Consider the following 14888-nt stretch of genomic DNA (forward strand, 5'->3'; position numbering starts at 1 on the left):
TTACCTGCAGGAATGGGTATGTTCAGTTGTAATTGCACTGCACTGTTGTTTTAACAGTCCTGGCCATGGTGTCCACTATCTATAGCTGTATGTGCTCCAGGTTTCCTGTGGACTTTTGATCTCCTGATTTCAATATTTACTGCACATCTTGTCTGCTACATGGTGCTTTCCTCACAACTTCAGTGGTATCTTCCACTGGATATGGTGTAGTCCAATCCCTTATTTATAATCCTCCATTTTCATATGTTGCCTTTTACCACTGATTTTACCAGTTTCTCCTTGTTGTTCCTAAGAAACCTAAAGGAAGATTTGGTCTCTAAAACTGGTTGAGTACCAACAAGAAGCTGTATTCCTGTGTACAGGAACAACCCCAGGCAGGAACAACTCCAGGTTCCAGTATCGGTTGGGAAATTACATATTAGAGAGCAGTGTAGGGGAAAAGGACCTGGGGATCCTGGTGGACAACAGGATGACCATGAGCCAGCACTGTGCCCTTGTGGCCAGGAAGGCCAATGGCATCCTGGGATGTATTAGAAGCGGGGTGGCTAGTAGATCAAGAGAGGTCCTCCTTCCCCTCTACTCTGCCCTGGTGAGACCCCATCTGGAATATTGTGTCCAGTTCTGGGCCCCTCAGTTCAAGAAGGACAGGGAACTGCTGGAGAGGGTCCAGCGTAGGGCAACCAAGATGATTAAGGGAGTGGAGCACCTCCCTTATGAGGAAAGGCTGAGGGAGCTGGGTCTCTTCAGTTTGGAGAAGAGGAGACTGAGGGGTGACCTTATTAATGTTTATAAATATATAAAGGGTGAGTGCCATGAAGATGGAGCCAGGCTCTTCTCGTTGGCAAACAATGATAGGACAAGGGGCAATGGGATCAAGCTGGAACACAAGAGGTTCCACTTAAATTTGAGAAAAAACTTCTTCTCAGTAAGGGTGACAGAGCACTGGAACAGGCTGCCCAGGGGGGTTGTGGAGTCTCCTTCTCTGGAGACATTCAAGACCCACCTGGACATGTTCCTGTGCAACCTCACCTAGGCGTTCCTGCTCCAGCAGGGGGATTGGACTAGATGATCTTTTGAGGTCCCTTCCAATCCAGAACATACTGTAATACTGTGATACTGTGTGGTACACAGATGCTTCCCTTGTTGCTCTTTGTACACTTAGGTTATTTAGTTGCAAGCACAAATAAATATCAAAATACACGTTGTGCTTGTCTTATATTCCATAACCTGTCAATAATTCCATTATTTTTATGAATACACTTTTATGCTTGATTTCCAGCATGCATGTTTCTGGAGTAAAGGTATCTGTGTGTTTGCTCTCAAATTCTGAGGACATGAACAGATGAATGAATGTTTCAGTTCAAAGACTCTTTAGTTTAAGAAATAAAATTACTTCTCTGGTTTTACATAGTGGGCAGACTGTTAGAAGCATGATGGGTGTCTGAAGTATGGCATTCATCTCCTTATGCATATATATTCACTCTGTTACATGGGGCATCTGACTATGAAGAAGGGAAAGTCTTGACGCTGTGCAATAGCCAAAGCATTTGTGTATTATCAACACTTTTTTAGCCACAAATCCAAAACTGTACAACAACTACTGTGAAGAAAGATAACTCCGTCACACCCAGACCCCATACAGGTTTTAGACCAAGCACACCATTATTACATTACAAAGTTAATTGCATGACACAGAGCCAGGGCTATTGCAACTTTTCATTTCTGTGTATTTGTGCTTTTTGTCCACATGTGTGATAGTATCCCCCCTTGCTCGCATACTTTTCTTGGTTTATCAGCATTCCTTGGTTTTGCATCTTATTTAGAATGACAGTTCTTTTGCCTTATTCATAGAAGAGTTAAAAAAAATATCAACAATTACTGTTCTGACCAAAATTAAGGATTGTCTTGGGAGGAAAATATAAAATGGAATTTCAAGGAATGCCCTTTTGGTAGTTGTTAAGACTTCATTCATGCAACAGTTTGCTTTCTCAGCATTAGTGGTATTTGCTGAATTTGTAATTTGCTGAACAGTTGAATTGGAGAGACTGAAAAAACATGAGCAGCCTTAGATCTGCTTTTTCTTGACTGGTATTTTGCCAGTCCTGTGTGTTCTGCATCCTGCTCCCCTCTGAATCTTGGGTTCCTTACTCGCTGCTCGAGAGGGAAATCAAGTCAGAACCATCAGAGCACCTGCAAGCTTTCTTTCAAAGGCACAGGAGGATGTTCTCTGCAGCAGGGCTGAAAGTCAGGGAATAGATGGCAGTGCTGGTTTCCCCTTTTGGTATGATAGCAAGTATAATGCTGAGATGTCTTCTGCTTCCAGCAGAACATGCTGTGAACTACAGACCAGCTACTCCTTTTAGCAGGTAGAGGTTGGCCTGTTTTTTCACGAGGTCAGCCTAGATCTGCAGGATAGCAACAGCCACGGGGCTGGACAGGTCGTGGTCCAGACCTACAGCGTTCTGCCCACATTTTACTCTAAGTCAGAAACAAGAGCAAACCTTTTCTGCTCTTAAATGGTCAAAGAAGTTAATTAGACTAAAATAAATTTCAGTAATTCTTGGAATCTCTCATTCATGATCCGAACAAAGCAAAATGTTCAGTCTTTTATGTTGAGTTTTCCATCAAGGTACATAATAGGTGGAATGTTAATTTGAACATGTCAGGAGAGGAAAGTAAGCCAATTACTGGGTAGGTTCAAGACACTGCCTGCTGGCTTACTCCTTGCCTCCAGATTCCCATGTGGAACCCACGTTCCTGAATATTCAATATCCGTTCTGCAGTAACTCTGCTCTTTCTGAGGAGCTTACCCTGCACAGCTGCAGGTTTAAGTTTCAAACCCTGCTCGCGATGCATGATTGGACATTACTGGTTATAGCAAAAGACAGCAAAATTCACTGTTACCTGTCAAAAGGCATACAGAAATCATATCGTGTAGGCTGCAAAGCCAAGCACTTCAAAGTTGAGAAATGACAGTAACTCAGTTTCCCATGCAGCCATCGTTTCACTCCTGTGTGCATTGCAGCAGAGTCTTCAGTTTTGTGATTCTATAGTGTATTTTCTATGAGCCATGGCTGCGTTCAGTGTTATGGAATGAACACCATAGAGAACCAGAAAAACATAACTTCAGTTATTCTAACACGTTACGAATAAGTACTAATAAAGTAGGTGAGACTCTATATGATATTCATCAAGTGACTTTCTCTGGGACTCAGTTTACAGTCCATGAAGTGGGCTGTCGCAGTCAGCTTTCTGTGACTCATTTTGGAACTTGAAGAAGCTTATTAAATTGCTTTTTTGGGTATTAGTGACTACGTTTATTTGCACAGAGAGGACTTTGTGCTCCACTTCCCAATACACCTGATGCCTGATGCTTTGGTTTTAGTTTGGACCCAACACTGTACTAACACTTTTTGATTTAAGCTGAAATTAAAAGGTGTTATGTCAGCTGTGGCTCTGAACTGCTGCCTGAGTCTTTCACTTTCCTCTTCTCTGTAAGGTGTTCAGTCTTGACATATACAATTTTTAATTGATTTTATTTGTTGTTCCTGTGAAGTCAGTTGAGAAATAAAATGTAAAACCTTCGTGAAACTTTAGAAAACTTTATTTTTGAGGTCAAGTCATCAGTCAAAGTAATAGCTGGGTTTATATGAGGTATCTTTTATTCCTATTATACTTGTTAAATATCAGCTTACTTTTACTTGCCTGAGTCTATGCCTATAGGAAATCTCCAGTGATGTGACTACCTCTCAGAACTAGTGCAAACCTCCCTCAAAAGATGCAGCTCATCAGTGCACAGGAGATAGTTATGTTGTGTTTGTTTTTTGGTGTTACCTAGTTAAACTGGATTAGTATTTGCTTAAGTACGTCCATAACAAGTAGAAAAGAAAGCAATTCTCAGAGTTGTTAGTCTGTCCATCCCATTGGCCACACTGGATTTCCCTGATGTAGCCTAGATGACTACAACCCTCTGCAGAATACATTAAGATGCAGCACTTGCGTAAGCTTATATTGTGAAAGAAGCATAAGCACTCATGATTTCCTGGCTGTTGAGTGTTAGGCTTCTCAGCCTTATTGTTGCCTGAACATGTGTTTTCCAAAATATTTGTATGATAACATTCTGCATTTATGTAACACCTTGTTTCACTGAAGCACTAAAAATATCCTGGAACTGTTAATTAAAATGAAAATGCAACACATTAATCACCTAATGAGATTTAAGAAATGTGATACAATTTTTTTGCATGCATAATAACATAAAAGTATATTAGTGGTGTTGTGTTTGATGGAACTGTTAAATAATACGTGTTGTGGTAGACTGTCTTAATGCCTTGGGTAATATAACTGAATGTAACAGTTCTGAGATTTCTCCTGGGTGTAATTTACCGCAGACATATGTTCTTCATCACTGTTTCCAGCAGAAAGTTACAAATTGGAGGGGAAACAGAACAGACCAAAATATAATGGAAAATGATGCTTTTCAACAGAATGTTGGGTTGGGGGCATTTTGGGAGGGGTTCTTTTTGGCAGCTGTTAAAAAGAAAAAAGCTGTAAAATATCATATTTATTTTATAATCTTATCTGTTCATCTAGTTTTCCAAGTGTCCACGTAGAGCTACAAACACATGCAAACGTAATGCTAATAGAGCCACAAAGCAATTAAAAAACTGTTTTTTCAGCTGCATTGCTCTCTCTTTTTCATCTGCAAACCTCCACGGGAGCTTTGTAGAGCAGACCCGCTGCTTGTGGCAGGCTCGGGAGGGCACGGCTGGGCTGGGGGCAGCCAGCCACGCTGCCCACGGGCCGGAGGAGCCAGAGGTTGCCCCTTCTTGGGCACAGGGGTAGCAGGAACCTTCTTGTGCCAGGAACTGCTGTTTATCAGCCTTTAAAAACTGAAATTTTCCATCACAAAATGAATAGCTGGGCTTTTTCATTGCTTTTTCTAAATGCTATGTGTTCAAGTATAGGCATTGCTGTATTGGGTTAGACACACGCTGTTTTTTCTGCTTCTGGTTGTCCTCAGCACACAGTTCTTGGGGGAAATGTTACCTGAAGATGTATCATTACCTTACTGCCTGCATGGCCTGAGTATCATGAGTCCTAAAGTCAGTGCTGGTTTTGCAATGAACATTTACATTCCTAGAAGGGGATTGCCAGTTCCCTCAGAGGACAGACACACTTTCATTTGGCTGTGGTCTTGGCTTCGTTGCTGGTTTGGAGCAACGATTTCCCAGTTATGGGTATGTAGGTATGAAATCAGGTCCTGGAGTGGTGCTATAATGTGAGCCCTTTAGATCTGATGGAATGTGCCACCTCTGTTGTGCGAGGACACAGGAGAGCGTCCCCGGCTTCACGGTGGAGATGTAGCTCAGAGATCTACTGGTGGTCTCTACCCCCTCCCCACCCAGTTCATGCAGTTCAGGAAAATACTGTGAAGCTACCATTGTTTAAAATTATAAAATCCAAGAGTAAAGGCTGATTGGTTTTACATTTTGCATTATTTTATCGAGAATATTTTCTATAAAGTTTCCACTAGTTAGGTGAAAGACTAGCCTTATCTTGCACGTCTAATAGCTTATTTCCAAGTAAGCCATGAGTTTCACAACAGAACTGATTAAAAATTTTTAAAAAGTAATGACTATATGAAAACAAAAACACTTTTTTCACATGTTCTTGAAAGCTAAATGCTTTATTAATGCCAACATGTAGCCAGATTAGAGAAGGATTAATCTGGTATTTGTATGCAGTGTGGGTATTTTTGCTGAGAATTATAACTGGCTATATTTATCCAAAATAAAATAAAGCCATAACCATATTGTTTCTTGCTGTCTTTTAGGGAAAAAAAATCAAAATTCAATATTATCCCTTCTTAGCTTTCAAAGAAATGCAATCCAAGAAATTCAAAGTTCTGTTGTTTTTTTTGAACATTTAGAGAGGTCTTAACAAGCTGTGCTGTCTCCTGGCCCTTCTCAAGGGTTCCGTTTTGCCCATTAACACTTCAGGAGCTCTGCCTTTGCATTGTCTGCACAAAACCAAACCAAAACAACGCCCAAAAACAAACAAAGGAAAATAAAACCAACGACCACCAACAACAAAAGAGCCACGTGTTAGCAATGCTGGGTCCTGCTGGGACAGTCCCACAGGTCTGGGGTGCAGGACTCAGTTTAAGAGTTGCTCCTTGCTTGCAGGCGTGCGTGGGAGTCTGGCTGCAAGTAGATAGGGATCAGCTCCCCACCAGAGTGAACGTTTATAAACTAAACTGTTTATATTAAAAGTTCATAGAGGGGGTTACAGAGGGTGGGGTAATACCTCAACACATCGAATAGCTAAACATTTTCAATGTCCAGACAGGCTTCTCTCTGAAATACAGATTAGCTGTCTCTAGTCCCTTTTGCTAAAGGGTCATTTTCATGCCCAACGTTAGCGGGAAAGCTTTGCACTCAGGTTTGAACTAGGAAGAAGAGGTCTTCCCAATGGGTTAGGCTGTTGGATGTACATGATTAGTATAGGCCAGAGGTGTTGAACTCAAGTAGGACTAGTTACATTTATACAGTCCTAAAATTAAATTCAGCCCTTGGAAGGCAACTGCGAGGCTGATGCGGCCCCTGGTGAAAAAGAGTTTGACACCCCTGGTACAGGCTGTGCTGTCTGGGGACTCTGCTCTGTCCTGTAGCCAGCAAGTCACAGCTGCTGCTCTGTAGTGAAGGCAACTTCCAGAGATGCCACCAAGTATTGTCTGTGTGGAGCTAAATCTGCTGTGATTTACAGAGGATCTGTAAATGCTGGCAAAATTCAGGACTGCTGCCATTGTTGTGGATGCATTACAAGGAAGAAAAACTTTCTGATAGGATGGCTCCAAGCAAAGGATGAAAAAAGAAAGCCATCTCAGATTATGGCAATATTTCTTTCTTCCATGCCCCCTGTGTCCCCTTCAGTAGTGAGGAGATGGTCCTTGCCCCACAGAGCCCTCCTAGGCTGGCATGCAGATAAGGCTCAGTTGGAATGAGTTTTCCCTTTTGCATTACACAACGAAACGTAGTATCTGTTGATAGAGCTAAACAGCTTCATCCTGCCACAGTGCAGACATTATTACTGCAGCCAGAGCAAACCCAGACCATTTTGTCCCAATTCTGAAATGGGAGTTGGATATCCAGGAGGCTTTTTTTCCCGTTGCCCCAGCTGATTTTATAGACAGCTAAAATACCGCTTTCTCTGACTGGCAGAGGGTGTGTGTAAGATGACCTCCTGGTATCTATATTATTTATATTTTCTCAATGCATTTTGGACATGACCTCGTGGAAAGTGAGATCCAGCAGTCCCAGAGGATGGCGGATCTGATGTCCCCCCTGCCAGGAGCACCGGGCAGACACAAGCAAAGCTGCTGCCTGGCCCTGCAAGAGGGGCTGCCGAGGGAGCTCCTGCAATCCAATTAACCCCAAGATGCTGCCACTTCTGCAACGCTTCAGGCCTTTGCTTCATGGTAACAGAGCTTTTGGGAAAAAAAAAAATCGCATCACATGTCCCAAGATGTTTGTCTGATTTATACAACAGTCAGAATGATCAATGAGGATTGTTGTGACGGCTCTACAAAAATAGTTAGAAATTGGGTATGCACCAAAGCAATGACCTGCTCTGCCTTAGCCACTGGCTGCAGGCACAGAGTACATGTCCTGATTTTTGTCAGCTCTCCTTAGGACCCTTGAGCTCTCTGAGCACTCAGTACCTTTCTGCTATGGCCTTTTTAAAGGCTTTTTTCCCATTTCTGTGGGAAACATGCAAACCAAATCAGTAGTCACTGACTTCAGGCTTCGTGTCGCTGTCTGGATGGATTCCTGGACTGGGAAACAGTGAATTACTAGTGAATTGTTTGGGAGACAAAGTAGTGTTCTGGATTAACTTATATCTAAATTTGCATATACATATTTTTGTAGGTCTTAAAAATATGGGGCATACCTTAAAAATCAGTGTTAAAAAGCTATGGGCCTAAAAGTGAGAAAATCAGGCTGCTTTGTACACATGCAGGGATATTTTGTTTGGATTCTGTGATGTGTATTAAAATGTATGGTAAAAGACAACCCAAATAGAAGCCCAGTGGCGTTGGGGATTTTTTTTTTTAACTTCATATGTTGTCTGTTTATTTTGTCTTCAGCACCTGGTCTCAGTTGGCTCTGAACTGGATAGTGATTTTCATTGAAGTGTTTATAACATGAGGTCTTTTTTTTGCTTCTTTAACATGAGACATATGGCTGCAGCTCTGCAGGCTGCTGTCTCACTGCCAACCTAGCGGGACAGCCAACTGCAACAGGAAACTGATACGGTGCAATTTTCATTAATGATTTGTATTCTTTTTCAGCATGTAAATTCAATAGCATTGAGGAGATGCTTCTAATATCAAATATCTTTTTGCTTTAAGTATAAAATGAAAACAAAAGCTGCTTTAGAATTAGGTAACTTTTAGGTAACTTTTAGGTAACACGTAAAAGGTACTTTTACGTGTGTATGTGGCATAGTTAAATCCTTTTTTTCTTCTTTCCGTACGAGACACTTCCTTGCAAAACCTTCAACTTTTGGCATAATGCGAAATGATGAGTAAATTCTTGCTGTTTTGCAGAGCACACCCAGCTGGGGAAACCAAAAATGGTGAAGTATTAAATAACCGTCAAAGGAAGAAAAAAAAGACTTGTTGGTGTTCACCACCCATATGACAGAAAACTAATGTGATTTTTTGAGTTTTGCTTTTCTTTTGTACACATACACAAATGTTAAGGTGTTTGCTGCAGATCGCAAAATTTTACTTTGTTACATTTGAATGCCTTCTTGTAAGAGGTTTTTAGATATTCTATTATAATTCTTGTCAATTTGGTATCTATTTTAAATACCACGCTGTGTGCTTGATCTGATGGCACAAGGGCCGATAGCATTGCCTCCACTGCGGCAAGGAGGAACAGCTGACAGCTTTTGATATTTTTAGTTGTTTTCTTCAGCTCCATGGTAGTAGCAATTCTCTTGTGCTTACCATGAGGTTTTCTCAAGGGTGAGTTTTGTCCTTTGAATTTTGGGCAGTCAACCTATGTCAGGCTAGCAATCTGCATGTATTCTAATGATGATGCAATACATTGAAATACAGTATTTCAAGAAGCAGTCGAGCCCAGATGTAAAATGTCATACAGCTCTGTGTTATCGCAGTGTTAAACCAAATAAATTTCTTGAATTATTGATCATAACCCCTCTTTTATCTTGCAAAACTGTTGCTGTGTTGGTAATCTTAACATTTTAATAGGAGAAACAGGAATGCGAAAATCATGTTGAAAAGGATTTCTAGAATTTAAGAAATAGCTCAGGGTTTATGGCTTAAACATACATCACTTGCCCATGCAGTTCACTAGTCAGCATGACCTAATTTTCCCCTCTTCATCTCAGGCTTTGGAGGCTCATCGATTTTGGCTCTGGAGGTCTTCTGTTCAATCGTTCATTATAGTAAAGATAATTTGCTTTCACATATATTATAATTTAAGGGTCAGATTCTGCTTCTGTATAAATCAGTGTGAAAATACACAGTGCTCCTCCTGCTTGCACAGTCCCGAGCTCAATTTTAAGGGATGAATCAAACCGTGGATCAAACTGTTGCAGTGTTGTCTATGGATCAGTTCTGACATAAAGAGATAAGCAGGACTAAATATTTTAATTGATCTGTCAACCTTGCTAATGGAACTTTTTTTAAAATAAAATAATTTAAATATTTTCCTTAGAACTGTTGTTAGTGCTATGACCATTTTGTTTTCAATAACATCAAAATATTTTCATGTCCTACAGAAATTCAAAAGTGGTACCTTATTTTAATCAGTACTTTCTCACAAATCCCTTCATCTATCCTCAAGCCATTACTATAAACGTAAAAGGCAGATCTCTCATGGTCTTAAATTTCTAGATCACCATGGAGAAGGTGCTCTTGTAGTCCCTTTCTCCTTATTTGTTCTTGTTTAGTTTTAAATTTTATAGTTGAGTAAATGTCACCTCTGGTGGTTAAATTTCAGGTCAAGTTACATTTTCCTGTGACCCTCCTGCTCTCTTTTGCAGACACTGGGACTGCGGTCTGTCAAGACAGGAAAGTTCACCGATCACAGCCTAAGGATTTTTTTTTCCCTTTTCTTTCTTGGATATCCTTTCGTCAGGCAAGGAAAGTAATGTTTGTAAAATTGGATTGAGAGAACTCTGTTAACTCAGAGTTTTGTGTAAATAACAGTGATGTTTGTGCACTACACAATTTTAGAAAGCATTATGTATCACTGAGACTTGTTTAAAACCAGATGTCTGATTCTCCTTTAATTTCCCACTTTATTCATTAAAATAAACATTACTGTGGAAATGGTTGCCTGATGAGAGGTGGCAACAGCCAGTCGTAGTCGATTAGACACATTTATTTGATTAAAAAACAATACAAATATGTATATGACTTGCCTGGATTTGTGTTAATATGGGGAATGTGTGGATATAATGTGTGAATGTTCCTGGTTTATTCAAATCTCCTTTTTCACGCTTTTGTTTCTGGTGCTGTCTGTGCATATTTGTTTTACAAATCTGTGTATACCGTGTGATTGATGGAGCCCCCGGGATTAAAAAAAATAAAATAGAGAAGAGAATAGAAAATGCTGCTGCCTGTTCACCAAGCAGAGCTACCTGGGTGACAACTTCTTTCCCAGGCTGTTACTGAATAGCGGCCTGAGGAGGCTCCTCAGAGGTAGGCCATGGTCCCGGCAGGAATTCTGCCTTTCTTCTCTTAAAATGTTGAGCAATTGGAGAATATATAGACATGGCAGAGGCACCAATGTGTTAGCTTAAAGATGGCTTATTAGAATGGACGCTGCAAAAGAGGAAAAAAAACCTAATAACATAAACATTTGGAAAGAGCTTTGCCTCTGGTGACCTTACCTAACAAGATATGAGAACTGGGAGTCAGGGAGAGAGAATCTAATTCTTCAGTTTCTTCATCATCTTTTCCTCTTCTGCCCATTTCTGCCATTTTCTCCATACTCTGCCTGCATTCCTACAAATCCTGTGTGCTAAGTGAGGAAGAAATGGCAGAAGAAATAGTAAAGGCCAATCAGTTGCATTCATATCTTAATGTTGTCCATGCTGAGGAACCATTATTCTGGCATTTGTTAATTTTTGAGTGCTTGCCTTCATGAACTCACTGTTTTTCCTTTGATGTTTCCAACATCATTTTTGAAGTAAGAAAACAAAACACTTAAAAGCTGAAACAACATTTTGACTGTAGAGAATGATACTTATTTTGACTGGCAAGTTCACATGATTTGGCTGCACATCATAGCTGTCTGCTGCTGGCACTAGTGAAGGGATCAGTGCGATAGCAGGTTTTCTTCCAAATGGACTAAGTGTTTACCACCAGGTAGACATACTGCCTGGGCTTTGCAGGTGTTTGACAGCATCAGGGTACTAAGGTTTATGAATAATTGATTCACTTTTAGATTTTCTGCCTATATTCTCTTACCTTCTTTTGTCTCTTCATGCCAGAGCTCTTTTCCCCCACCACCCATGTCGTCTTCCTCCCTGTGCATCTGTTTTTACATCTGCCCTCATTTCCAGCCTGCTGCCCCAGTTCTTCTCCCTGTGTCTCCATCACCCACATGGATCCAGTCCACCTTTAGCTCCTTGCTACACTTGCTTTTTTTGCCTACCTCCTCCTAAAGTCTTTCTTTGGTCTCCCTAGGCTCCCTCCTCTAGGCTGTCTCACACCTCTGCTGAATTCATGTATGTGAAGTATCTTCCTGCCCTTAGTTATTCTTTGTTTCAGGTCAAACATTTATGGTAGAGAGACTTCAGTGACCAGTTGTTATATCCACAGGTGAAAATGCCATGTTCTTGCTCTCCTACTCTTGGATCTCCTCTGCTCCTCAGAACAAGCTACTATAGGACAGTTCCAGCCACAACTGGTTACCAAATTCATTTTTAAAAAGGAAAAAAAACCACTACAGTAAGCAAAGGCATTCCGTTTATTTTTGTATAGCTCCCTAAAACCCCTCTGTTCCCACATTACTCTCCCAAAACATTGTACTGATCAGGGATGGAGGTGCAGTCCGCTGGGGTTGTTTCCACCACCCTATTTTGGACCCTACTTTAGTGCTCATTGCCCGAACTGGTCCTGGGGGCTTTCATCAGTAAACGTCAGGTTGCAAAGGTTGGATGTTTCTTTATTTTTGTTCATAATTTTTAATTTGTGCCTTTCTATTCGCTTCACATTCTGGAAAGTCCTTCTTTCTTCAGAAGTAGTCTTATGTTGAAAGTTCATCTGCTTTCACCGGCACTATCCTTGTGTAAAGGTCTGGATATCCAAGTGCATGGCCCCTAAGTTATGTTCATGGTGGTTCCTTCTCAGTTCTTTTGTCTTAGCATTTTTCTGTTGAGAAAATACGCATTTATCTGGCATATATTTAGAGAAACAAGCATTTGTATAAGTGATAATATAAACTCATTTACAGACAGTTTTATGAGACAAGAAATGACAATCTTTGTTATTTTTGCTTCCATTTTCCATGCCTATTTACCATCTGCTTCTCCAGCATGGCAGTGTTTCTGGCAGACTGATAGGAACTGGGAGTGCATTGTGCCTTTTGCTTTGCAGTAAGTGGTGGTTGCTGCACTTTACATTGTACATGTCCCCTCCATAACTAACTCCCACGATGTCCCTGGGTTTGAGGTGCTGTCTTGTGTGTTGCCCGTGCAAATAACTTCTTCCAGTCTTGTAGTGGCAGACGGAGCGGTTTGGTTTGTTTTTCCTTGTAGCAGCTGTGATGGTTAGATTTAATATCTATTTGATTCTAATATCCACTAGTATCTCTTTCCTGGCTTTGAGGAGATAAACTGGGATGAGTCATGGAGCACTTAGTCCCAGAGATAGCTTCAGCAATCGAAAAGAGACCATGAATACTTGAGGCAAAAGTACTAGATATTAGGCATAGATGGTATGAAGGTCACTGGTTTTTGTTATTTTTTTTCCCCCCTCCCTAAGTAGATGAAGTTCTCTTCAAACAGACTGCAGAAATACCAATTAGTGTGCTTCATTCTGAAATGTAATCAAATTTAAAATGTAAAATATCCCTTTCGGCTACAGTATAATCGGACCCCTAATTATAAAAGGCATATGTTCCCCTCCATCTTTTTTCCCTCCACCCATGTAGATAATTGTCCATCTTGAATGATTTCTTCTTTGTAAAAATCTTTGTGACATTCTACTCCTGGTTTGCTCAAAGCAATGCTGTTATCTGGTGCATTAGGTTTGCGTTGTTGGATTCTTACAGGATAATATACAATATAGTTACACTGATTACTTGCTATTTCATGTGTCATCTGTGTTTTGGAATATCTCAAAGCTTGTCAGTCTTCCACTGGGGATTACATCATTTTGGGGGTCTCAACTGTTCTGAAACAAAAGCATACTTCAGTGGTAAAATATGTATGCCCGGACAGCTGGCAGTCTTTCAAGGCTCCAAACTTGACTTGTATTTTCTTCTCTTCATAGTAACTAAACAATTATTTCCATGTCTTTTTTCTTCCTTCCCCCTCCTCCACCAACCCCCACCCCCGTCCTTTCTTAATGTAGGGTTTTCTTTACAGATGGTAGTTACTGACACCAAATAAATTTCTTTGTGTTTTTCCCATTCACTGCAGGATTTATTCTGGGATGGTGATTTTGGTTTCTGCATGATCCTTGAATGTTCTGGCAATGGTCAATTCAAATTAATAATTATTTATTTAGTGGTAAGCCTGATCTTGTTTGAAACAGGGACGTCTCACTGTTATTAGCTTGCCTTTTTTATTTTTCAGCCGTAGAAGTTACCTGCACCTGCTTAGCTACCGTGTCCCATATTGAATTATTGGTGCATATAGTAATTGGTATCACAGACTGTGTCACCCATCACACAAGCACCATTTGTGTCGTAAAGGCTTCATACAGGTTGAATTGAAACACAGCTTGTTGCAGTGGGATGAATTTAGTCCCCATATTCACTGTACAAAATGGCTTCAGAGCTGTTAAGAGAAGACACTAGAAAAACCAGCAGTGCAAAACTGGACCAAGAATTTGCCATGTGTGTATTTAATCTAGATTTTTGTGCTATTCCTACTACTTTGCTAGGTTTAAAAAATATATGCTGCGTTTAACCTGTTCTGAGGAAAACCTGTCTGCCAGATACCAACTCCCAGCTGTTATTTGGGCAGCCCAGCTCCAGGCTCATCCCCTGATGGGTCCATGGTGGGTTCCAGCTCCTGCGACCGGGCTGACCCATGGACGGGCAAAGGGAGCTGCTGCACAATCTCTCCTGCAGACCTGCTAGGTAAGAATGTGGCTCAAGTGAAAACACCTGCAGAATATTCTCAGCTTCAACAGAGCATCTATTTTATTTTCCTCAAGTATTATTTCATCAAATATTCTTATCATACCTCCCTAATGTTAAAAATTTGTGTTTTCATTTGAAAGAGGATTTAGGCATAGATTTTGAATAACTAATATGAACTAATAATAACAAATATAAAATGTAAATGAACTATTAATATTAATTTATTTTCATTTACCATACAGTACCAATAAGTAAATTAGTATTTTTTGATCTAGTTCTGTATTTGATTCACCAGAAAACTTGTGTGAGTTAACTTAATAGCTTGCAGAAGGCAAGGTTTCCTCTTGATTTTTCTGATACAGTTTTCTTTAATTTTTGAAGATTCCCCACAGAGTGGGAAATTTATGCTTTTGTTTCACATAAGATGCCAACATCACTGGCGTGACAGATGAATTCTTTCTATATGTAGAAAAGCATTTAATAAGTGGAAAGATAATATGAAAAAAAATTAGGATATTTTTTAAGATTGGAGGT

The 14888-nt window shown here is 40.4% G+C and overlaps 1 protein-coding gene across 2 annotated transcripts in view; it reads left to right on the forward strand.

Moving 5' to 3' along the window:
* Positions 1-14888, forward strand: part of SCFD2 (sec1 family domain containing 2) — a gene marked incomplete at its 3' end in the record, with an annotated part of 198070 nt that overhangs the window by 89667 nt on the left and 93515 nt on the right. Inside the window, exon 6 of one of the 2 annotated variants that reach the window (XM_080344043.1) lies at positions 10078-10335. The exons of the other annotated variant lie outside the window; for it this stretch is intronic. Within the exon in view, the coding sequence (XP_080200169.1) occupies positions 10078-10205 (128 nt within the window). Of the gene's footprint in view, positions 1-10077; positions 10336-14888 lie in introns of those variants that run through there. 2 annotated transcript variants of the gene reach the window in all.

This window comes from Nesoenas mayeri (assembly GCF_963082525.1).
Source record: "Nesoenas mayeri genome assembly, chromosome: 4".
NCBI lineage: Eukaryota > Metazoa > Chordata > Aves > Columbiformes > Columbidae > Nesoenas > Nesoenas mayeri.